Source organism: Chanodichthys erythropterus, chromosome 9, assembly GCF_024489055.1.
Source record: "Chanodichthys erythropterus isolate Z2021 chromosome 9, ASM2448905v1, whole genome shotgun sequence".
In the NCBI taxonomy this organism is placed as follows: domain Eukaryota; kingdom Metazoa; phylum Chordata; class Actinopteri; order Cypriniformes; family Xenocyprididae; genus Chanodichthys; species Chanodichthys erythropterus.
The window spans coordinates 27,799,665-27,816,497 of NC_090229.1; the positions used below are offsets into that span (position 1 = coordinate 27,799,665).

The following is a 16,833-nucleotide window of genomic DNA, read 5'->3' on the forward strand; positions in this document are numbered from 1 at the left end:
CTTATAAAACTGATAGGCATCCCTGATGTTTTCCTTCAAAATAAAAGTTTGATTGTTTAAGATTTGAAGAAAAGACGGCCATAAATGTTAGTACTGTAATTTTAGAGATGTACTGTAAAATTAAATAATTATATAGGCCTATAGGCCTTGATCTTATTAAAACTGTAGGAGGAGTTTAAGTACGACACCTGGAAATGGCAAAAACTGCACAAAAAATGCAAAGGAAATTAAAAACAGCTTACTTTCTGTCGGGTTTAGGGTTTGGCTGTAGGGTTTTGACTTGTATGTAGGTATTGGGATGTTACATGTGCCTACCAATTTTCATAGATGTACATGAAACTCGGTGCAAGGAGCACTTCTTTGAAACTTTGTAGGTGGCACTATCGAGCCATTTTGGCACTTAATTCTGAAATCCATATCAGAAAGGTAAGACTGTAGAAATGCTATGGTGAAAAACAGTTAATTTGTTTACAGAAAGTTTCCGTAGTATATATGGTGAATAACGGTACATTTTAATGTTATTTTTATGATAGCAACCTGAATCCAGAGGAGAATTGGCCCCCTGACTAAGCCTGGTTTCTCCCAAGGTTTTTTTCTCCATTTTAACACCTATTTTCCACCTGTTTGCCACCAGATGTCTAAACATTATTATTTTATAATCATATTGATATATAATCACAAAATCTTTGGCCACATTGTGTAACCCTGCAAACAAGCACAGCAAACCTTATTTTGGCCACTTAAAGAACAATAATTTGCATTTCATTTCATTTGGCTTAATGTTTTCCATATCAAAATAAACTGATTAGTCAGATTACATTTTTGTAAGACTGTCTCTTTCTTTTTAAGAGGACTGATTAAGTGAACTACACTTAACTATTAGTCTTATGCCATTATTCAAAAGTTGCTACATACTGCTTTAAAAATGTTTCTGATTCCATTTTTGGATCAGTTTAGAAATCTCATCTTCAACTAGAGGCAGTGCATCTCACAAAAAATCTTGAAATGCCGTTAGCACTGCTTTTAACTCTAGGTTATGAATCTGTTCTCCAGCACTGCTTTTGGGAGATAAACCTTTGGCATCACAAGTTGGAGTTTAAACATCACAAGTCAGTTTGAAACCGTCTGAAACAATGTGGTGCTAAAATGTTACAGCAGATAATTTAGCAATAGTCAACCAATTGTAACTGCCTTGATGCTTACCTCATTAAATATACATGTGCTAGACATTCATGTTGTGTTTTGTCTCTATCTGAGTGAATAAAGAGTGAAACTTGATGACATTTCTTCAGATTTACAATCATTGTTATTAACCTCACAATTAAACTTTTAACCCAGGGTTCACAATGCTTAAAATTTATTTTATCATTTTAAGGCAAATAATTTTAAATGATGGCTTTTTTTTTTTTTTAAGAGGAAGAGATAAACCTATGTGTTTTTTTTTTTAGTGGTATGAATCACCCACTAAAAACATACACACCAACATTCATGTTAAAGTCGCTCCTTCTGATCAAAGGCAGGCTAGAAAAAAAGGGAAAAAAAAGACCTTTCTAAGACATGTACTGGGAAAAACATGTTGAGCACAACTATTGGTTTGTCCAAATCTGTTTTGGTGCAATGTGAAGATGAATATTCTCCTCCCTCTGGAGAGATGTGCTGCTTTTGCCTTTATTTGCCTTTAGTTTTTCCCCCCAACTTCAGTGACAGGCCTGTTTGTTTATATCCTCCTCTTTTTCTTTCATGTGAATGCTTAGATCTAAAACTGTAGAAAAGACACTTGTCTACCACTGCACTCACAGATATGGGCAAACCCACTAGGTTGTCTTTATTTTTTTAAGCCTTTGAGGTGTAATTCATCCTATACAGTAATTATATTTCCCTCTCAAGTTGTCAGAGCATTCTTAACTGATCCTACGGAGACACGGCAAAAAAACTGGCAAGCTTGTCTATGGCTCAGCCTCTGCTTGAAGGCAGAAGAATGATAAAAGAATAGATAGACAGACCTTCCATATATCAGTCCATCCATCCATCACGAGTCTACAAAATTGGACAGGAGTGAAATGGATGGTGGCTCTTTAAAGTGAAGTGGAGGAAATATTTCCCCTGCTTTCTTGTTTAAGGATGGCTGTAATCCGCCGTAAACCACTCTCGTGCACAAATCCTCTAACACTAGATTAGAGTACACGACCAAAGGCATTCGTGGACGCACTTCAAAGTTAAAGTTACTGTGGGAAAGAGTTTGCAAATTCACAGCTTGTTTGGAAATGTTTTAGACATCAGACATGTTTTTATATACAAAGAGTCAATAAAAAGGACAGATTTAATACAATTATAGCTGTCATATGCAGTGTCCAAAATGGTATATGGGTAGTTAAACATTAAACACAGAGACACTGATTCATAATGATGTTTTTATGACCACATATTAAGGGACAAATATAGGGCTATTTAAAGTGAACTATACAAAAAGAGTTAAAATTTTAGGCAAAAACCTTTAAAAAATATAAATAATGATAATAAAATAATACATTTTTATATTTAAAGATCCATAGATATTAAGTAAGTATTAAATATTGACTATAGTCAAAGAATTAATAAACCTGACAGCTTTATATTTAGGTCTTAATCAGTGTATCATTACTAGTTCATTTGAATTTGTCATCACCAATGCAAGCCCTTTAAATATTTCATTTTCTTGTGTATTTAGAGTTTCTAGAATGTAGTGAAGCCTATTTCCCCTGCAGCCACATGGCGGAGTGAAGTATTTGCAGTCTCTGGCAGTGAAGACTAATCTCACTGCTGAACTACTTTTAGAGTGGTTATAAGTCATGCCGTTACTTTCTTTGGGTAAACATTTAGATTGTAGCAGAGCCTTTGAAATCAGACATCACACTTTATCTTCAGCTGTATGTGTTTGATCATCTGTTCACATTCAAATACTGTTGCAGTGACAGTGCCCTGTTTCAGGCTGACATGCATGCTCTTTTAGATCCATAATAAAGCATGTCGGTGCCTCTTGCGGATAAATGAATACAGTTCAAAGCAGAAAAGATTAATTGATTCCAGGATTTCAGGATTCCAGTTTATTCTTCTCACTCATCTGCTCCTCATATGTCTGATCAGAATAGCAGTAACGGTGAGCTGTGCCGTACCTAAGCAGCCACTTACATGATGTTTGATGTGCATCCGAACTCTCAGATGACACAAGTTTATATGTTGTAGTCAAGAACTAACCAACTTGAGAATAACTGCAGATTTACTTCAGATAAACTTCATTTATTATGTTGCATTTATGATTTATGCTGTTTATTTTGGCTTGTGTTTGTTTTGATGAACCTTTGATGAACCCTCTTTTTTTGAATGATTTATATCCGTTAGTTTAGATTTGGATTTGGATATTTGGAAATGTTTTACCCATGACGCATATGAACTGACCCAAATCTTTAGTAGAGGTTCTCTGTTCATGATACACCCGTCAACAGGATGTGATATCAAGTGCACTTTCATTTTTGAAAACCTTAAAACTACTTTAAGTCTGTTTTTGTCTTAAGTAACTTCTCCAAGAGTGAGATTAAACCCACAGCTAAGAGCTAAAACAGACATTGTGAAGTTTTTTGTGTCTTGTGTAGGTCTTTATGAATAAGAGATGTTTAAATGGAACAGCTCTACAGTGTTACATAGTGCTGCATTGCAGAGAACCACTTTGCAAAATATGAATGTTTGTTCTAAACTGTTGCCTCGTATTCAAAACTGAATAAACGTACTAACTTTTATACTATGTAATCAGTTATAAGCAGTGTTGGAGGTAATGCATTACAAGTAACACAAGGTATATAGCTAGATTACTTTTTCCAAGTAATGCATTACTTTTAAATTTACAAAGTTACTTTTTCAAATAAGTAATGCAAGTTACTTTGTTGTCCTGTTTGACTGACAGCTGTCCCCATAATGAGAAACAAATTCCTTAAAGGGTTAGTTCCCCCAGAAATGAACCACAGACTGACGTACAGTGGTTCAGAGCATGTATCAAACTGTCAAAGTCACATGATTTCAATAAACAAGGCTTCATTATGTCATAAGTGTTTCAAAATTTCGGAAATTTCAATGGTCCACGTGACTTTGGCAGTTTGATACACGCTCCGAACCACTGATTCGAAACAAGACTTGTAAAGCTTCGAAGCTTCATGAAGCAGTGTTTTGAAATCACCCATCACTAGATATTGATATTGTTAGATATTTTTTTTGTTTGTTTGTTTGTTTTTTGGTGCACAAAAAGTATTCTTGTCGCTTCTTAACATTAAGGTTTAACCACTGTAGTCACATTAATTGTTTTAAATATGTCTTTAGTACCTTTCTGGGCATTTGAATGTGTTAATTATTTTGCTGTCAAAGTCTCACTGAGCCATCAGATTTTATCAAAAATATCTTGATTTGTGTTCTGAAGATGAACGAAGGTCTTACGGGTGTGGAACGACATGAGGGTGAGTAATAAATGACATAATTTTCTTTTGGGTGAACTAAATGATATAAAAACAGTAAAATGCAAACTCAGAATATTGTGCAAACCTGCAATAATTTAAAAATGTTTAATACAAATATACTGTGGCTGTCAATAGAAATCGTGATTAATCACACCCTTATTATACATAATTTATCTTGTTTAACGCGTTAATTTTGTCATCATTTGCTATAATACAGCAAACTATCAGATTGAATGCTGATTCTCTCAACTGTATTTGGTATAAGGTAAATTTAGGTGTCTTTCCAAAAAAAGGAAACCAAATACCAAATGATATAAGTATATATAATTCAGAATTTATGCACACCACTGTACCCATGGAAAGAAAAATACAGAAAAAAAAAAATACAGTGTATAGTATGTGTACAGTGCAACAGCAAAGAGCTTTTTTACATTTTAGACAAGTTGCAAAACCGAACAGGACCACATGGAAATGCCAATAAACCCCTAAACCACCAACCGCCTTGACCTGACTGCATATAACTACTACAGTTCACTGATCAATTCAGAATTACTAAACACAGCAACATACATATATTCTCTCTGCCATCTCTGATTAACCTGGGGCCTGTACCATGAAGCCCGTTTAGCTGGCTAGCCAGGCAAGTTTCAGATTAGTTTGCGACAGTCCTGGGTTTTAGGTACCATTAATGTTACTTGACTTTTAGCGGTGTTCATTGCCATAGTAACTTACACTCCACGGCTAACCTGCTCCGGGGCAGGATATGTTCTGGGTTAGAGGTCTCAAACTGAAATTGGACCAATCAGACTTAAGCTAAGTGACAATGACACACCCAACACAATAAAGTCACTCCCCCAGTTTATCCTCCTCCAAATTAAAGGTCATTATATAGTAAAAACAAATATTTAACGATGAAATTGTCTGGTTTTAATGATAATATAATTTATATATGATTTGTATAAGTATCTATATTTTTATTAATCCATTATACACACGCAAGTTTAGTGTAACAGTTGTTATTAAGCACTTATTTTCGATGAATATTAATATATATATAGATCATATGTAATATAGGCCTAAATAAGGAGTAAATATACTCTTTAAAAATGACTACATGTGACTTTGTATGTTTAAGTCTCTATCACTATATGTTATCAACTATATAAACTAACTTCACAACTTTCACTTGCACTGATAGAGAAAGATCATTTCTTTTATTTGTCCTCTTTCACAGACAAGTATTTTCCATTAGTGTAAATGCATTTAAATTCTTCATTTTCAGCGAAAGAGTTTTGAATCACGCTGGCTCTCTCGCGAGAAGTGAATCACAGTTTATTTCTGTTGCAAGGCATGTGATTGGCTGTTCACCACTGATGTCACACATTCACGTGCACGCGCTCCACAAACTCAGGATCAAAGCCTGAGTTGACAGAGAAAGTTGATGATCAGCATCATGGTACCAACAAAGCCGGATTGGAGTGGTTAGGTTTTGTCAACTCAAAACTAATCCTATAACCCTGAATTTGTTCATCTACCATCATGGTACAGGCCCCAGGTCTTTACAGTAACGCTGTTTTGGAGTGATTGTTTGAAAGAATTTGCTTACTGGATCATTGGACTGAAAACTTTCCCAGAGTTTAGCGGCTTAAAATGAATAGGTTGCAAAAGTGAACTGTTGTATACCTGTGCAGCTAAATTATTACAAAATAAGTAAAAATACAAAGTAACTTCTTGGAATCTTGGGAAACAAAAAAAAAAACAAAAAACAAAGAAAACCACTGATACATCCAACAAACTGAAAACACAGAAGTCCAAATAAAACAAGGATACAAAATACACAGAACCATAACACTAACAGTGAAGAAGTATTCATATGAATTTCTTTGAATTTCAATACAATTCTACTTCCTTGCATTTAAATTTGAAATGCAAGTCTGCTTCCTGATTTCAAATTAAATTTTCAAAATTCAATTCAGAAATGGATAATAATCAGGCCCTAATAAAACATCTACTATAATATAATAAAATATTAACATTTTTATTTGGAGCTTGCCAAAAATGTATTACTATATTTAGTATACATGCTAAAATGAGGGTCTGAAAGCTGAACTTTTAAAAATAAAAAAAAACCAATTAGAGAAACCATAGGTGTGAATGTTGACTACCCTTTTTAGAAAAAGCTTTATATACAGTAGGGCTTTTGTAAGTTCACATATAGCAGCTTATCCAGCTATGGGGTATATGAGGTGAAACCATCAATGTCTTTCACTTTCCAGGTAAAAATTCACTCAAAGCCCCTGTCCATGAGTTAAACCATTGTAAGCATGTACCCTTAGATCAGTCATCTAATCCCAGAGCTTTACCTCACATCACGTACCTTAATGACCTTCCCTTACTATGTTTAAGAGTAGAAACTGTCCTCGTACTGACCTCTGTCCAGCTTTAGCCTTGCCGTAAGTAACATCATTGATGAAAACTAAAGCTAAACTGATTCCAGATCAGAAATAGGGAGCAATTTCTGCTAAAAGCAACAATGCTCAACTTTAAGCTGCTTGTGTGTGGATTGTTTGTAGCCAAAAGCATAACACAGTTCATTTCATTTATCACTCTTGTCCTCAGGCAAACTGTGCTCTAGTGCCCAAAACAGACTACATAAAGCACTGTATGTATAAAGATATGGTTTCCAAAAGTTAGGTAGTGCTATAACCTAGAGGTTACAGCTAAAGAGCCTCAAATATGATGATCCCATTTATTGAGGAAGCGACTGCTTACAATTTCAAACCAGCAAAATACAGTATTTTCATGTATAGAAACCTATTTATACTGTGTATGAAAAATAGTATGTGTAATTTTTGTTTGGTGACAGAAATTACAATTTGTTTTTTTCTAAATTAAAGTATTTCTGCACTGTTAGTATTTGAAGAATTAGAAGAAAGTTTATATGAATATGTTATTGTTCAAGCCTGCACTGAGTAAACGACACACGTATGCACTCATGCATACACTAGCGCTCATATTTTTGTGGATAATCTGGAATTGTTGGGATTTAAACGAGGGATGATCTGGGGTAAATCACAGATTTAAACTGAACATTCCCACAGATACCAGCTACTGACAAAACAGAGAGGACTGTGTCACATGTACATGGAGCATCATCATGAACATATAGGTGCCTTTGTGTTTTTTCAAGACTGTTAATCAATTTAAAAAAAAAAGTAATAATTTAAATTAAATGAATAATTAATCATTAATTATTAATAATAATTAATCTGTTGCACTCCATGTATTTGAATTCAAAAACATTTCTTGTGTGAATGGTAGCTTTGCGAGGAATTTGCTCCAATAGTAGGGAACTTCTGTAGCACATTTACATAATAATCAGGGGAATTTTTATATATATATATATATATATATATATATATATATATATATATATATATATATATATAAGAAGTTAATGTGTCATATTGACGGCCTTAGTTTTTCCTAATCCTTCTCAAGAATTCTCAAGAATCAAGTGATTGCTCTATGGTCCAGATTTTCTGCATTCAACTAAATAATATACATAAAGATGGTTGTTATTCTTTGTGTATGCTGTGATCCATGCCATATATACATGACATACTTACTATTTATGTATGCCATATTGATAAAGTACTCACATACTCTACTTTGAGCATGCAATCAGTTTTGCATTCATTGCTTCTCTGACATCTCTGTGACCTTGTTTGATGGATTAGCCTCATTATGAATGGAGGTACTGCATGTATGCATTGATTTATGTCACATTACATTTCAGTGCTCAAAAATGCTTAAACATCTGATTCAGGATCAGCAGTTTCTCTCCACATATAGTTAGGTGTTTTCTCAAACTACGAGCACTTTTAACACTGTGGACTAGCATTCAGTGGTGGAAATGACATTTTTGGAATAAATTGCCAGACTCATTTATTCAGCCAAGGCTAGTTTCATAGCATATGATTTTATGTATCTTAAACACACACAACTAAATAATAGTTTCCACATAATTTGACCAAATATAAATTAATTAGAAATGTATTTTTTTGTTTATAAATCACTATTATAACTTTACACTTGACGTAAGGCTTGGATGCAGCTGCTCGGCCATGGAAACCCATTCCATGAAGCTCTCTACGCACTGTTCTTGAGCTAATCTGAAGGCCACATGAAGTTTGGAGTTCTGTAGTTTTTGACTCTGCAGAAAGTTGGTGACTTCTGCGCACTGTGCGCCTCAGCATGCGCTTACCCCGCTCTGTGATTTTACGTAGCCTACCACTTCATGGCTGAGTTGCTGTTGTTCCCAATTGCTTGTGATACCACTAACAGTTGACCGTGGAATATTTAGTAGTGAGGAAATTTCACGAATGGACTTGCACAGGTGGCAACCTATCACAGTACCACGCTTGAATTCACTGAGCTCCTGAGAGCGACCCATTCTTACACAAATGTTTGAAGAAGCAGTCTGCATGCCTAGGTGCTTGATTTTATACACCTGTGGCCATGGAAGTGATTTAAACACCTGAATTCAATGATTTGGAGGTGTCCCAATACTTTTGGCAATATAGTGTATATTTGCTCTTGTGACAACACAAATCCTGCAATATTAAAACAAGCCATTTTTTAGAGCTTGATTTAAATGAATGCTGTTTATAATGAGGAGGACATTTTAAGCTATGAAACTTGCAGGATGTTTTAATGGTACAAAGACCTCCTAATATGTCAAAAGACCTATTTAATTTCTCATGGCATGACCCCTTTAAAATTGAAAGTCATGTAACTTATGGGTAAAACAGTAAAATCTATACATAAAAGGCATTTGAAAAGTACCAATAAATAAATCATGATACAATGTACAAAGATTCCATGACATCTTGATGTGAAATTCTTTATCTTGTGTTTTAGGTGTGCATACCAAGCATGTGGAAAATCTACATGTGTTTCTGCTGGTATGTGGACTCAGACGAGTTAAGGATCCTCTGTATCTTTTAGAAGCTTTTGAAGGTATTGCTTTTCTATAAAATCATTACTCATTCTTCATGAAATATAAACTGTATCATTAGGATTCTTTTATTGTTTATAGACATTATGTGTGTTCAATCAAATTTGTTGATCTTCTCTCTTACAGAATGGCACAGTCAGAACCCACTAGTGGTCCTCATCATCATTGGTCCAGTGGTAAGAAAGAAAGTGACTTTATTAAAACAAGTGTCTAGTTCAGGGTGATAACTAGTGGTCCACAGGCCAGATCTAGCTTGTCAGTTTGTTTTACATTATTATTTATTTTTAACAACCCTCTTCAGCCACACATATTTGATGGCATCTTATCAAACCAAATGCACACTACTGTTCAAAAGTTTGGGGTCCGTAAGATTTTGTTTGTTTTTTGAAAACATGAATACTTAAAAAAGAAAAGAGAACTTCTATACCACATGCATTAAATTGATCAAAAGTGACATTTATAATGTTTCCAATGATTTCTATTTCTTTTTTTTTTTAAATGTCTTATTTTGAACTTTAAAAACAGTATCCAAAAAAAAAATAAAAAAAAAATTAAGGGTTAGTTCACTCAAAAATTAAAATTCTGTCATTTATTACTTAACCTCATGCCGTTCCACACCCGTAAGACCTTCGTTAATTTTCGGAACACAAATTAAGATATTTTAGTTGAAATCGATGGCTCCGTGAGGCCTACTTAGGCCTACATTTCCTCTCTCAAGATCCATAAAGGTACTAAAACACATCTAAATCAGTTCATGTGAGTACAGTGGTTCAATATTAATATTATAAAGCGACGAGAATATTTTTGGTGCGCCAAAAAAACAAAATAGCGACTTATTTAATGATGGCCGATTTCAAAACACTGCTTCATGAAGATTCGGAACATTAATGAATCAGTGTATCGAATCATGATTCGGATCGCGTGTCAAACTGCCATCAGCTGAAATCACGTGACTTTGGCGTTCCGAACAGCAGATTCGATACACAGATTGATTGTGTTCTGATGCTTCCTGAAGCATTGGTTTGAAATCGGACATCACTTTATAAGTCATTATATTGTTTTTTTGGCGCACCAAAAATATTCTCGTCACTTTATAATATTAATATTGAGCCACTGTGCTCACATGAACCGATTTAGTATGTTTTTAGTACCTTTATGGATCTTGATAGAGGAAATGTCATTACTCCCTATGCAGATTCCCACTAAAATATCTTAATTTGTGTTCCAAAGATTAATGAAGGTCTTACGGGTGTGGAACAGCATGAGGGTGAGTAATAAATGAGAGAATTTTCATATTTGGGTGAACTAACCCTTTAAGCAGCACAACTGTTTTCATCATTGATTATAATAGGAAATGTTAATTAAGCACCAAATCAACATATTAGAATGATTTCTGAAATATCATGTGACACTGAAGACTGGAGTAATGGCTGCTGAAAATTCAGCTTTACCATCACTGGAAAAAATTACATTTTAAAATATATTAAAATAGAAAACGGTTATTTTAAAGCTGCTGTCCACGTTTTTTGGCCCTCTAGCAGTTAATAAACAGAACTGCACGCGTCTTGCGGAGGAACATTCTAGCCGGAGCTACTTTTCTATGTCTATGGCGAGTCATGCAGTTACTGTGATACTCTGCGGCGAGTCCTACCAGTCCGGTCTGAAATAGTCTGAATATAAACACTTATTATAAGCATACCATAATGATTCAGGATGAGACAAAAACACGGTTTGGAAAATGGATTCATGTTGTATATTCTCATTATATAATTTTTGTAAATTTTTAACACAAAAAAAGTTGCGGACTGCAGCTTTAAGTTACACAATATTCACAAGTTTACACTTACAAATAATTAGATAGGGTAAAAAAGTGTGCATATTCGGCATGCTGTCCGGGGGAGAGCTCTGAGCTGTGAATTTGGCCCGAACCCAGAGTACTACCCCCATATCCCTGGCTGGGATAGGAACTAAGCAAAAATTAGGAGTCAGGTGGCAGATGGATGCAGAAAACTGATGAGGAACATAGGTGAGTTGGCAATGTGTATATAAAGGCTTCCCCTCCATGCTGATTGCATAGATCATTTGAACGTACTCCTCCTGAACTTTATTAATAAAACATAATTTACTGTTTAATTGCATTTTTTATTAAATACATACAGCCTTCTTTTAAAAACCTTACCATTAAACATACCGTATATCCTTATATACCATTAACAACATATCTTACCGACCCAAAACTTTTGAACAGAAGTTTAGTTATATCTCGTAGTACAAATGACCTATTACAAAAAAGTTTTATAATGTAGCCTATGTATGTTTGTTTTATTATATTAGTATGTTTGATTATCATGTTTACTCACCTGTTCATTGACGTGTAGAGCTACTCTTCTTTGAAAACCTGTGGTTACTGAAAAATGTGTTTTAGTAACATTGCTACCTTTTTGTTTGTCCTCCACTAAATACATTGTGTACATTGTAGTAAATTCCCTAGATAATCTATTCCTCGAAAGAAACTAGCTGACAAGCCCTGGTCTAATTATTACAGTTAACAACACCCATTCCTGCTGCCATCACCACAGGTAAAACTGTGAAACGGATCCACACGTGTTGTATATCCTCTCGTGACTAGTTAACATCTCCAAAAGCCCATGACACATCCTAACATCCTTTTCAAAGAAGCTGTATCAGTTTTTGCGCATGTGAGCAACATGTTTCGGTAGATTCCAAGGTAGTGCTAATTGGATGTAGCAAAGATAACAACATCAGCGTGCATTAAGCTGGAATTATCAGAGGCATTTAGAGGCTCACTCGAGCTAGAGCAGTGGAATCATGGAAAGGATTGGGACTGCGGGGGACTAGCATAAGCTGTGGACTATTAGTAGGCCTGCAGTGCTATATGGTGCTAGGGGAGGCTTGTTAGCTGCTAGCAGCTAATGGCTAGCCTGTGGCAGGCCATCTGCCACTCCAGATTATGTGCCAAGCCTAGGTGCTGCCATTCCGCTAACCCCGTAGAGGGGTCACCCTCCCCCTCTGGGTAGAATCAAGACTAGTCACAAACATGGTCAAATATTTTTAGAAATAAAGAGATTTTAAAAGATTGAAAAAGGGAGGAGGAAACAAACAAGCCCAAGGCAACAAAAAAAAAATGTTTGCTTCCCTAAGTGTGTCTGGGGAAAAGGTTAGAAGAGAAACAGGAACAGAGCAAGTCAACACAAGACCTTAAACCCAAATTACTTCCTTTCTCAACCATGAAAGTTTTAATATAGAAATCTGACTGCATATGTTCTGCTTCATTTGGGATCTGTTTTCGTTCCACCATATTTGTATTAGGGTCTTTTCTGGCTGTGTGTCTATGACAGCCCATGCAACCATATGGTAAAAAGTTGTGAAATTTGGCACACTGATTGGGCGGGGTCTAATGGTGTGTTCAAGGTGTTCTGTGAAGTTTGTATTTAAAAGTTGGGAAGTCATAATTACGATGTCAGGTGCATTCAGATAATTTTGGCCATAGCAAGATGGCCATGTTCCAGCAAAAAATACAGCAGGCATGAAATGAAAAACTTCTCTAACAGTGAGTACAATTGAGTTTTCATGTCTTCTTGTGCTTGAATATTTCAATTCGCAAGGCTTAAATACACATGTAAAGGATAAACTTTTGTGAAGATGCAGCACTGGCTTCATCAGGACAGTTCCATTAATTGTCGTTCGAGCGCCATTTGTGCTGACAGTACGTATTGTCGAGCCTTGCTATATTTTGTAGAGATTTCAATTTGTGTTAGCAAGTATGTAATTATTTTACCCAGAGAAAAAGATTTACATTATGCAACTCCATGCCTCAGTTAATTAAAAAAAAAACATTGGTTTGTTATATCTGCGTTTTTCATGCTATAGCCGTTGGTTTTAAATTGATTAAAAAATCAGACGATAAATATTGGTGGCGATACATCTCTGCATCTCTATTTTTGTCAATTGGACCTTCCACTGAAAATGTCAGCCTTATTTCTGGTGATGTATAAAGGACTCCGATCCTTTAGTCTGCCCTACCTTTGCAAGCTCACATTCATCTGCCTCCATTTTTTAATGGAACGCCACATCTCAAAGCCCAATAAATAACCGATACATAGAACCAATTTCCCGTCCTACATTTCTTCTTATTTTATTATTGGTTTCACTCAGATGTACTTCACAATACGAAATAAAAAAAATCTACCGCTACTTCCATTTCATTGTGACTTTAACTCTACTTTGTCAAAACAAGAAAAAGAATGTGCATCATGTGTTTTTGATTTTTTTTTTTTTTTTTTTTTTATGTGTTGTAAACTGAGTTGTTCATACTACACACATTCATACTATATTGAACATACTTTTCAATGGTCACAAAGTTTGTTCTTCTTCAAATGTATTGTCTTCTCAGACACTATGTGATTTCAAATGCAAACTCTGAAGTGTAGCTTGAAGTGTATTTTTATCAGAGTTATTGAAGTGACTTTTCTAGGGCTGACGCCTAATAGTCCACTAAACCGTAGTCGACATGAAGAGGCTTAGTCGACCAAATTTTAATTAGTTGGGTAGTCATAGAAAAAAACCCCACAGGAAGTGGCAAAGTCACTCAGTCCATGATAGACAGATCGTTAACATGGATGGCTGGTCCATGTGACAACTACAGTATGTCGAGCAGGAAATCCAAATCTTTGCCTACATTCACCGACCTCAAATATGGCTTATCATTTGTAACATATAAGTAGTAGTCTACGTTATCCAATTTACATGCTCGCTTGCTCTAATGTTAACCTGGAAACCTGGATAAATGTGCCCTATTACTTGGCGCATATCCAAGTGTTCATGCAGAGATCACTTAAATTTTTTCCTGATAACAGCAAAAATAACATAAAATATTCCAGCATTTTTGGTCAAACAAACAATAGTAATTATATCATTCGTAACTTTAAAGGGTCTACTTTTGTATTTGGGTGCACTCACAATAACAACAAAACTCATTCTTTTATAAAATAAAGGAAACAATGAGGGTACGCTTTCTGCGTCTCCTTGAACTACTGTCTGGAGCGTGTCACAAAAGTGAATTGAAACTCATACTCATTCAAGCATATATTTAGCTCACAGGCATATTCTCTATGTCTGTAGTCAGCTTGAAATCTCTATAATTAAATGAACCAATTTAATTATTCTCTGAATATGTTCTCCGTATGAAACATGCATGTCTCTCTATAGGCTAGATGGCGAGTCAGCATCATCAAATTCATCTTTGCAGTTGACACTGACTGAGAAATCACTAGTTTAACAATAAATTATTAAAATGTTCAGTAAATCTCCTTGCTGTTTTTGCAGACACATTTATAATCATTACTTTTACCTGTGCGCAAGCTTTATGCACTTTTAGTGTCTCATTATTATGGTTTAGTATTTCTCTGTAGTAGAAGTTAGAAGTAGAAGTTAGCAATGTTACATACCCCCCAGTCTTTAAGTAATTAAATTAATAGACGTGTGACTAGTTGACTATTCTCTTAAATGAGCGACTACTAGTCGACTAGAAAAATCGTTAGTCAAGAATTTTTATATATATATATATATATATATATAACATAAACTATAAAAGGAAATAAATGTTGTCAGAGGATCATACAATGACAATATTTGTCACTGCAGCTTTGTTATTCCCATCTATAAATATTTTCTCTTTCCATCCATTGGAAAGACTTCACATAAAATTCTCATCTGAAATTCTCTAAACAGCCAAACTTTTTGCACAATATGAGCACCAAAATAAGTAAATAAATAAAACATTAACCAATTCCCACACGATTTGCTTGCATTCATACCCAGCGCCTGCCGACAGATCCTGTCTACTAAATCATGGTGGCTTCACTGCTCCTTCATTTCTTCCTGAACTTCAGTACCTTGAGTGTTTGAATGTGGCTTATTTCTGCAGCCACCCATCCTCGAGCCCCAGCGATTTCACCACAACAACGCGATGCTTCCTTCTGCCACAAAGTGACTTTTGTTTTTGTGCTGTGATGTTTCTTTGAGATTCGCACATCAGGTGGAGACACATTTTCCTTTTTCTTGTCTATTTGCGTCTCCAGTGATGTTCAAAGGCTTTCTTGTTTGAGTGTGGTTGGCTCCGGGCAAACCGATGACACTGCCAGTTTCTTACATGTTCTTGTAAGCTGTGGTGTGTTTTTGTTTGATAAGAATATCTGGAGAGTGGTAAGACTCATTGTTTCTTTGGGGAGGCGGGGTTCATGTTGATGACATCAAATGGATCCCAGATGTCTTGTGTCTTTTCCGCCGCCTTTTCGTTTGATGTGAAAATAATATTTAAAGCTGCATTCCTAAAACATGCTGAAACGTGCCTCTTTAATTACTGTATCTGTTTGTAGCTGCTTCTAATTAACCACAACTAAAACGTTTCATTCAAATTGGGTTTTATTGGTGCTTTTTTATTAGTGGTTTCTCATTTCCAGTGAGTTAATTATTTTAAATGCGTGATTCAAAATGTTAACAAATACGCAAACTTTTTAATATATTAAAGGCTCCCAATACTGATTTTCAGAGTCAGTGTTAGTGTAAGATAACCAATATTGAGAATATTTTTTCTTTTACCTTTTTAAACAAGTACAACAATGAAAAAATAATATGCATTATGAGTACACAGTTCTGCCCTTAAGACTTTTTTGTTAATCTTTGAAACAAATGAGCAGATTTTTTATTTAAATTTGAGATTTCTGTTCCTCCATTGACAGTCACTGCAACTACCATTTTGTACCAGATCGTAAAACTAATCCATATGAAATATAAACATTGCAAACATATTTTTCATATATCTTTAAGGATCTTTGATAGGGATTTGTTCTTGTGTCATCTAAAATCTAATATAAAGATCATTTAATAGCTTGATTCTTTGCTTGACCTTATATACTGCGCTCCTTTGGGGAACGATTAAACAGCATCTCCTGTGGGAAGGACTGATCACACGGTTTGCTCTTAGCGAGGAGCTTTAGTTGAAGCAATAATCTCTAATTTTGCTATCACTATTGGATTCAAATGTGCATCAAATATCACATTTCACTTAGAAATAATGAATAGGCAGATAGTGGAATCAAAACAAACAGGATTTGTAGAGAGGCTGTGCCACGCTCACACGCTCATTTCATCTTTGACCCAAATTGCATGTGCTTCGGCTGCTAAAGCCTCCCTGGCCAGCTAATACACGCAAAGCCTTCATCATAATGAATCAGATTGAGCAACAACCCCGCCCTGACCCTAATCTCTGGAAATCTTTGGGATTTTCAAATTCATTTTTTTTTTTTTTTC

The 16,833-nt window shown here is 35.2% G+C and overlaps 1 protein-coding gene across 4 annotated transcripts in view; it reads left to right on the top strand.

Moving 5' to 3' along the window:
* glt1d1 (glycosyltransferase 1 domain containing 1) overlaps positions 1–16,833 on the top strand; it is a 40,084-nt gene that overhangs the window by 12,747 nt on the left and 10,504 nt on the right. For all 4 annotated transcript variants that reach the window (XM_067395200.1, XM_067395199.1, XM_067395198.1 and 1 more), the window contains exons 7-8: positions 9,405–9,503; positions 9,628–9,677. In XM_067395200.1, the coding sequence (XP_067251301.1) occupies positions 9,405–9,503; positions 9,628–9,677 (149 nt within the window). The remainder of the gene's footprint in view (positions 1–9,404; positions 9,504–9,627; positions 9,678–16,833) is intronic.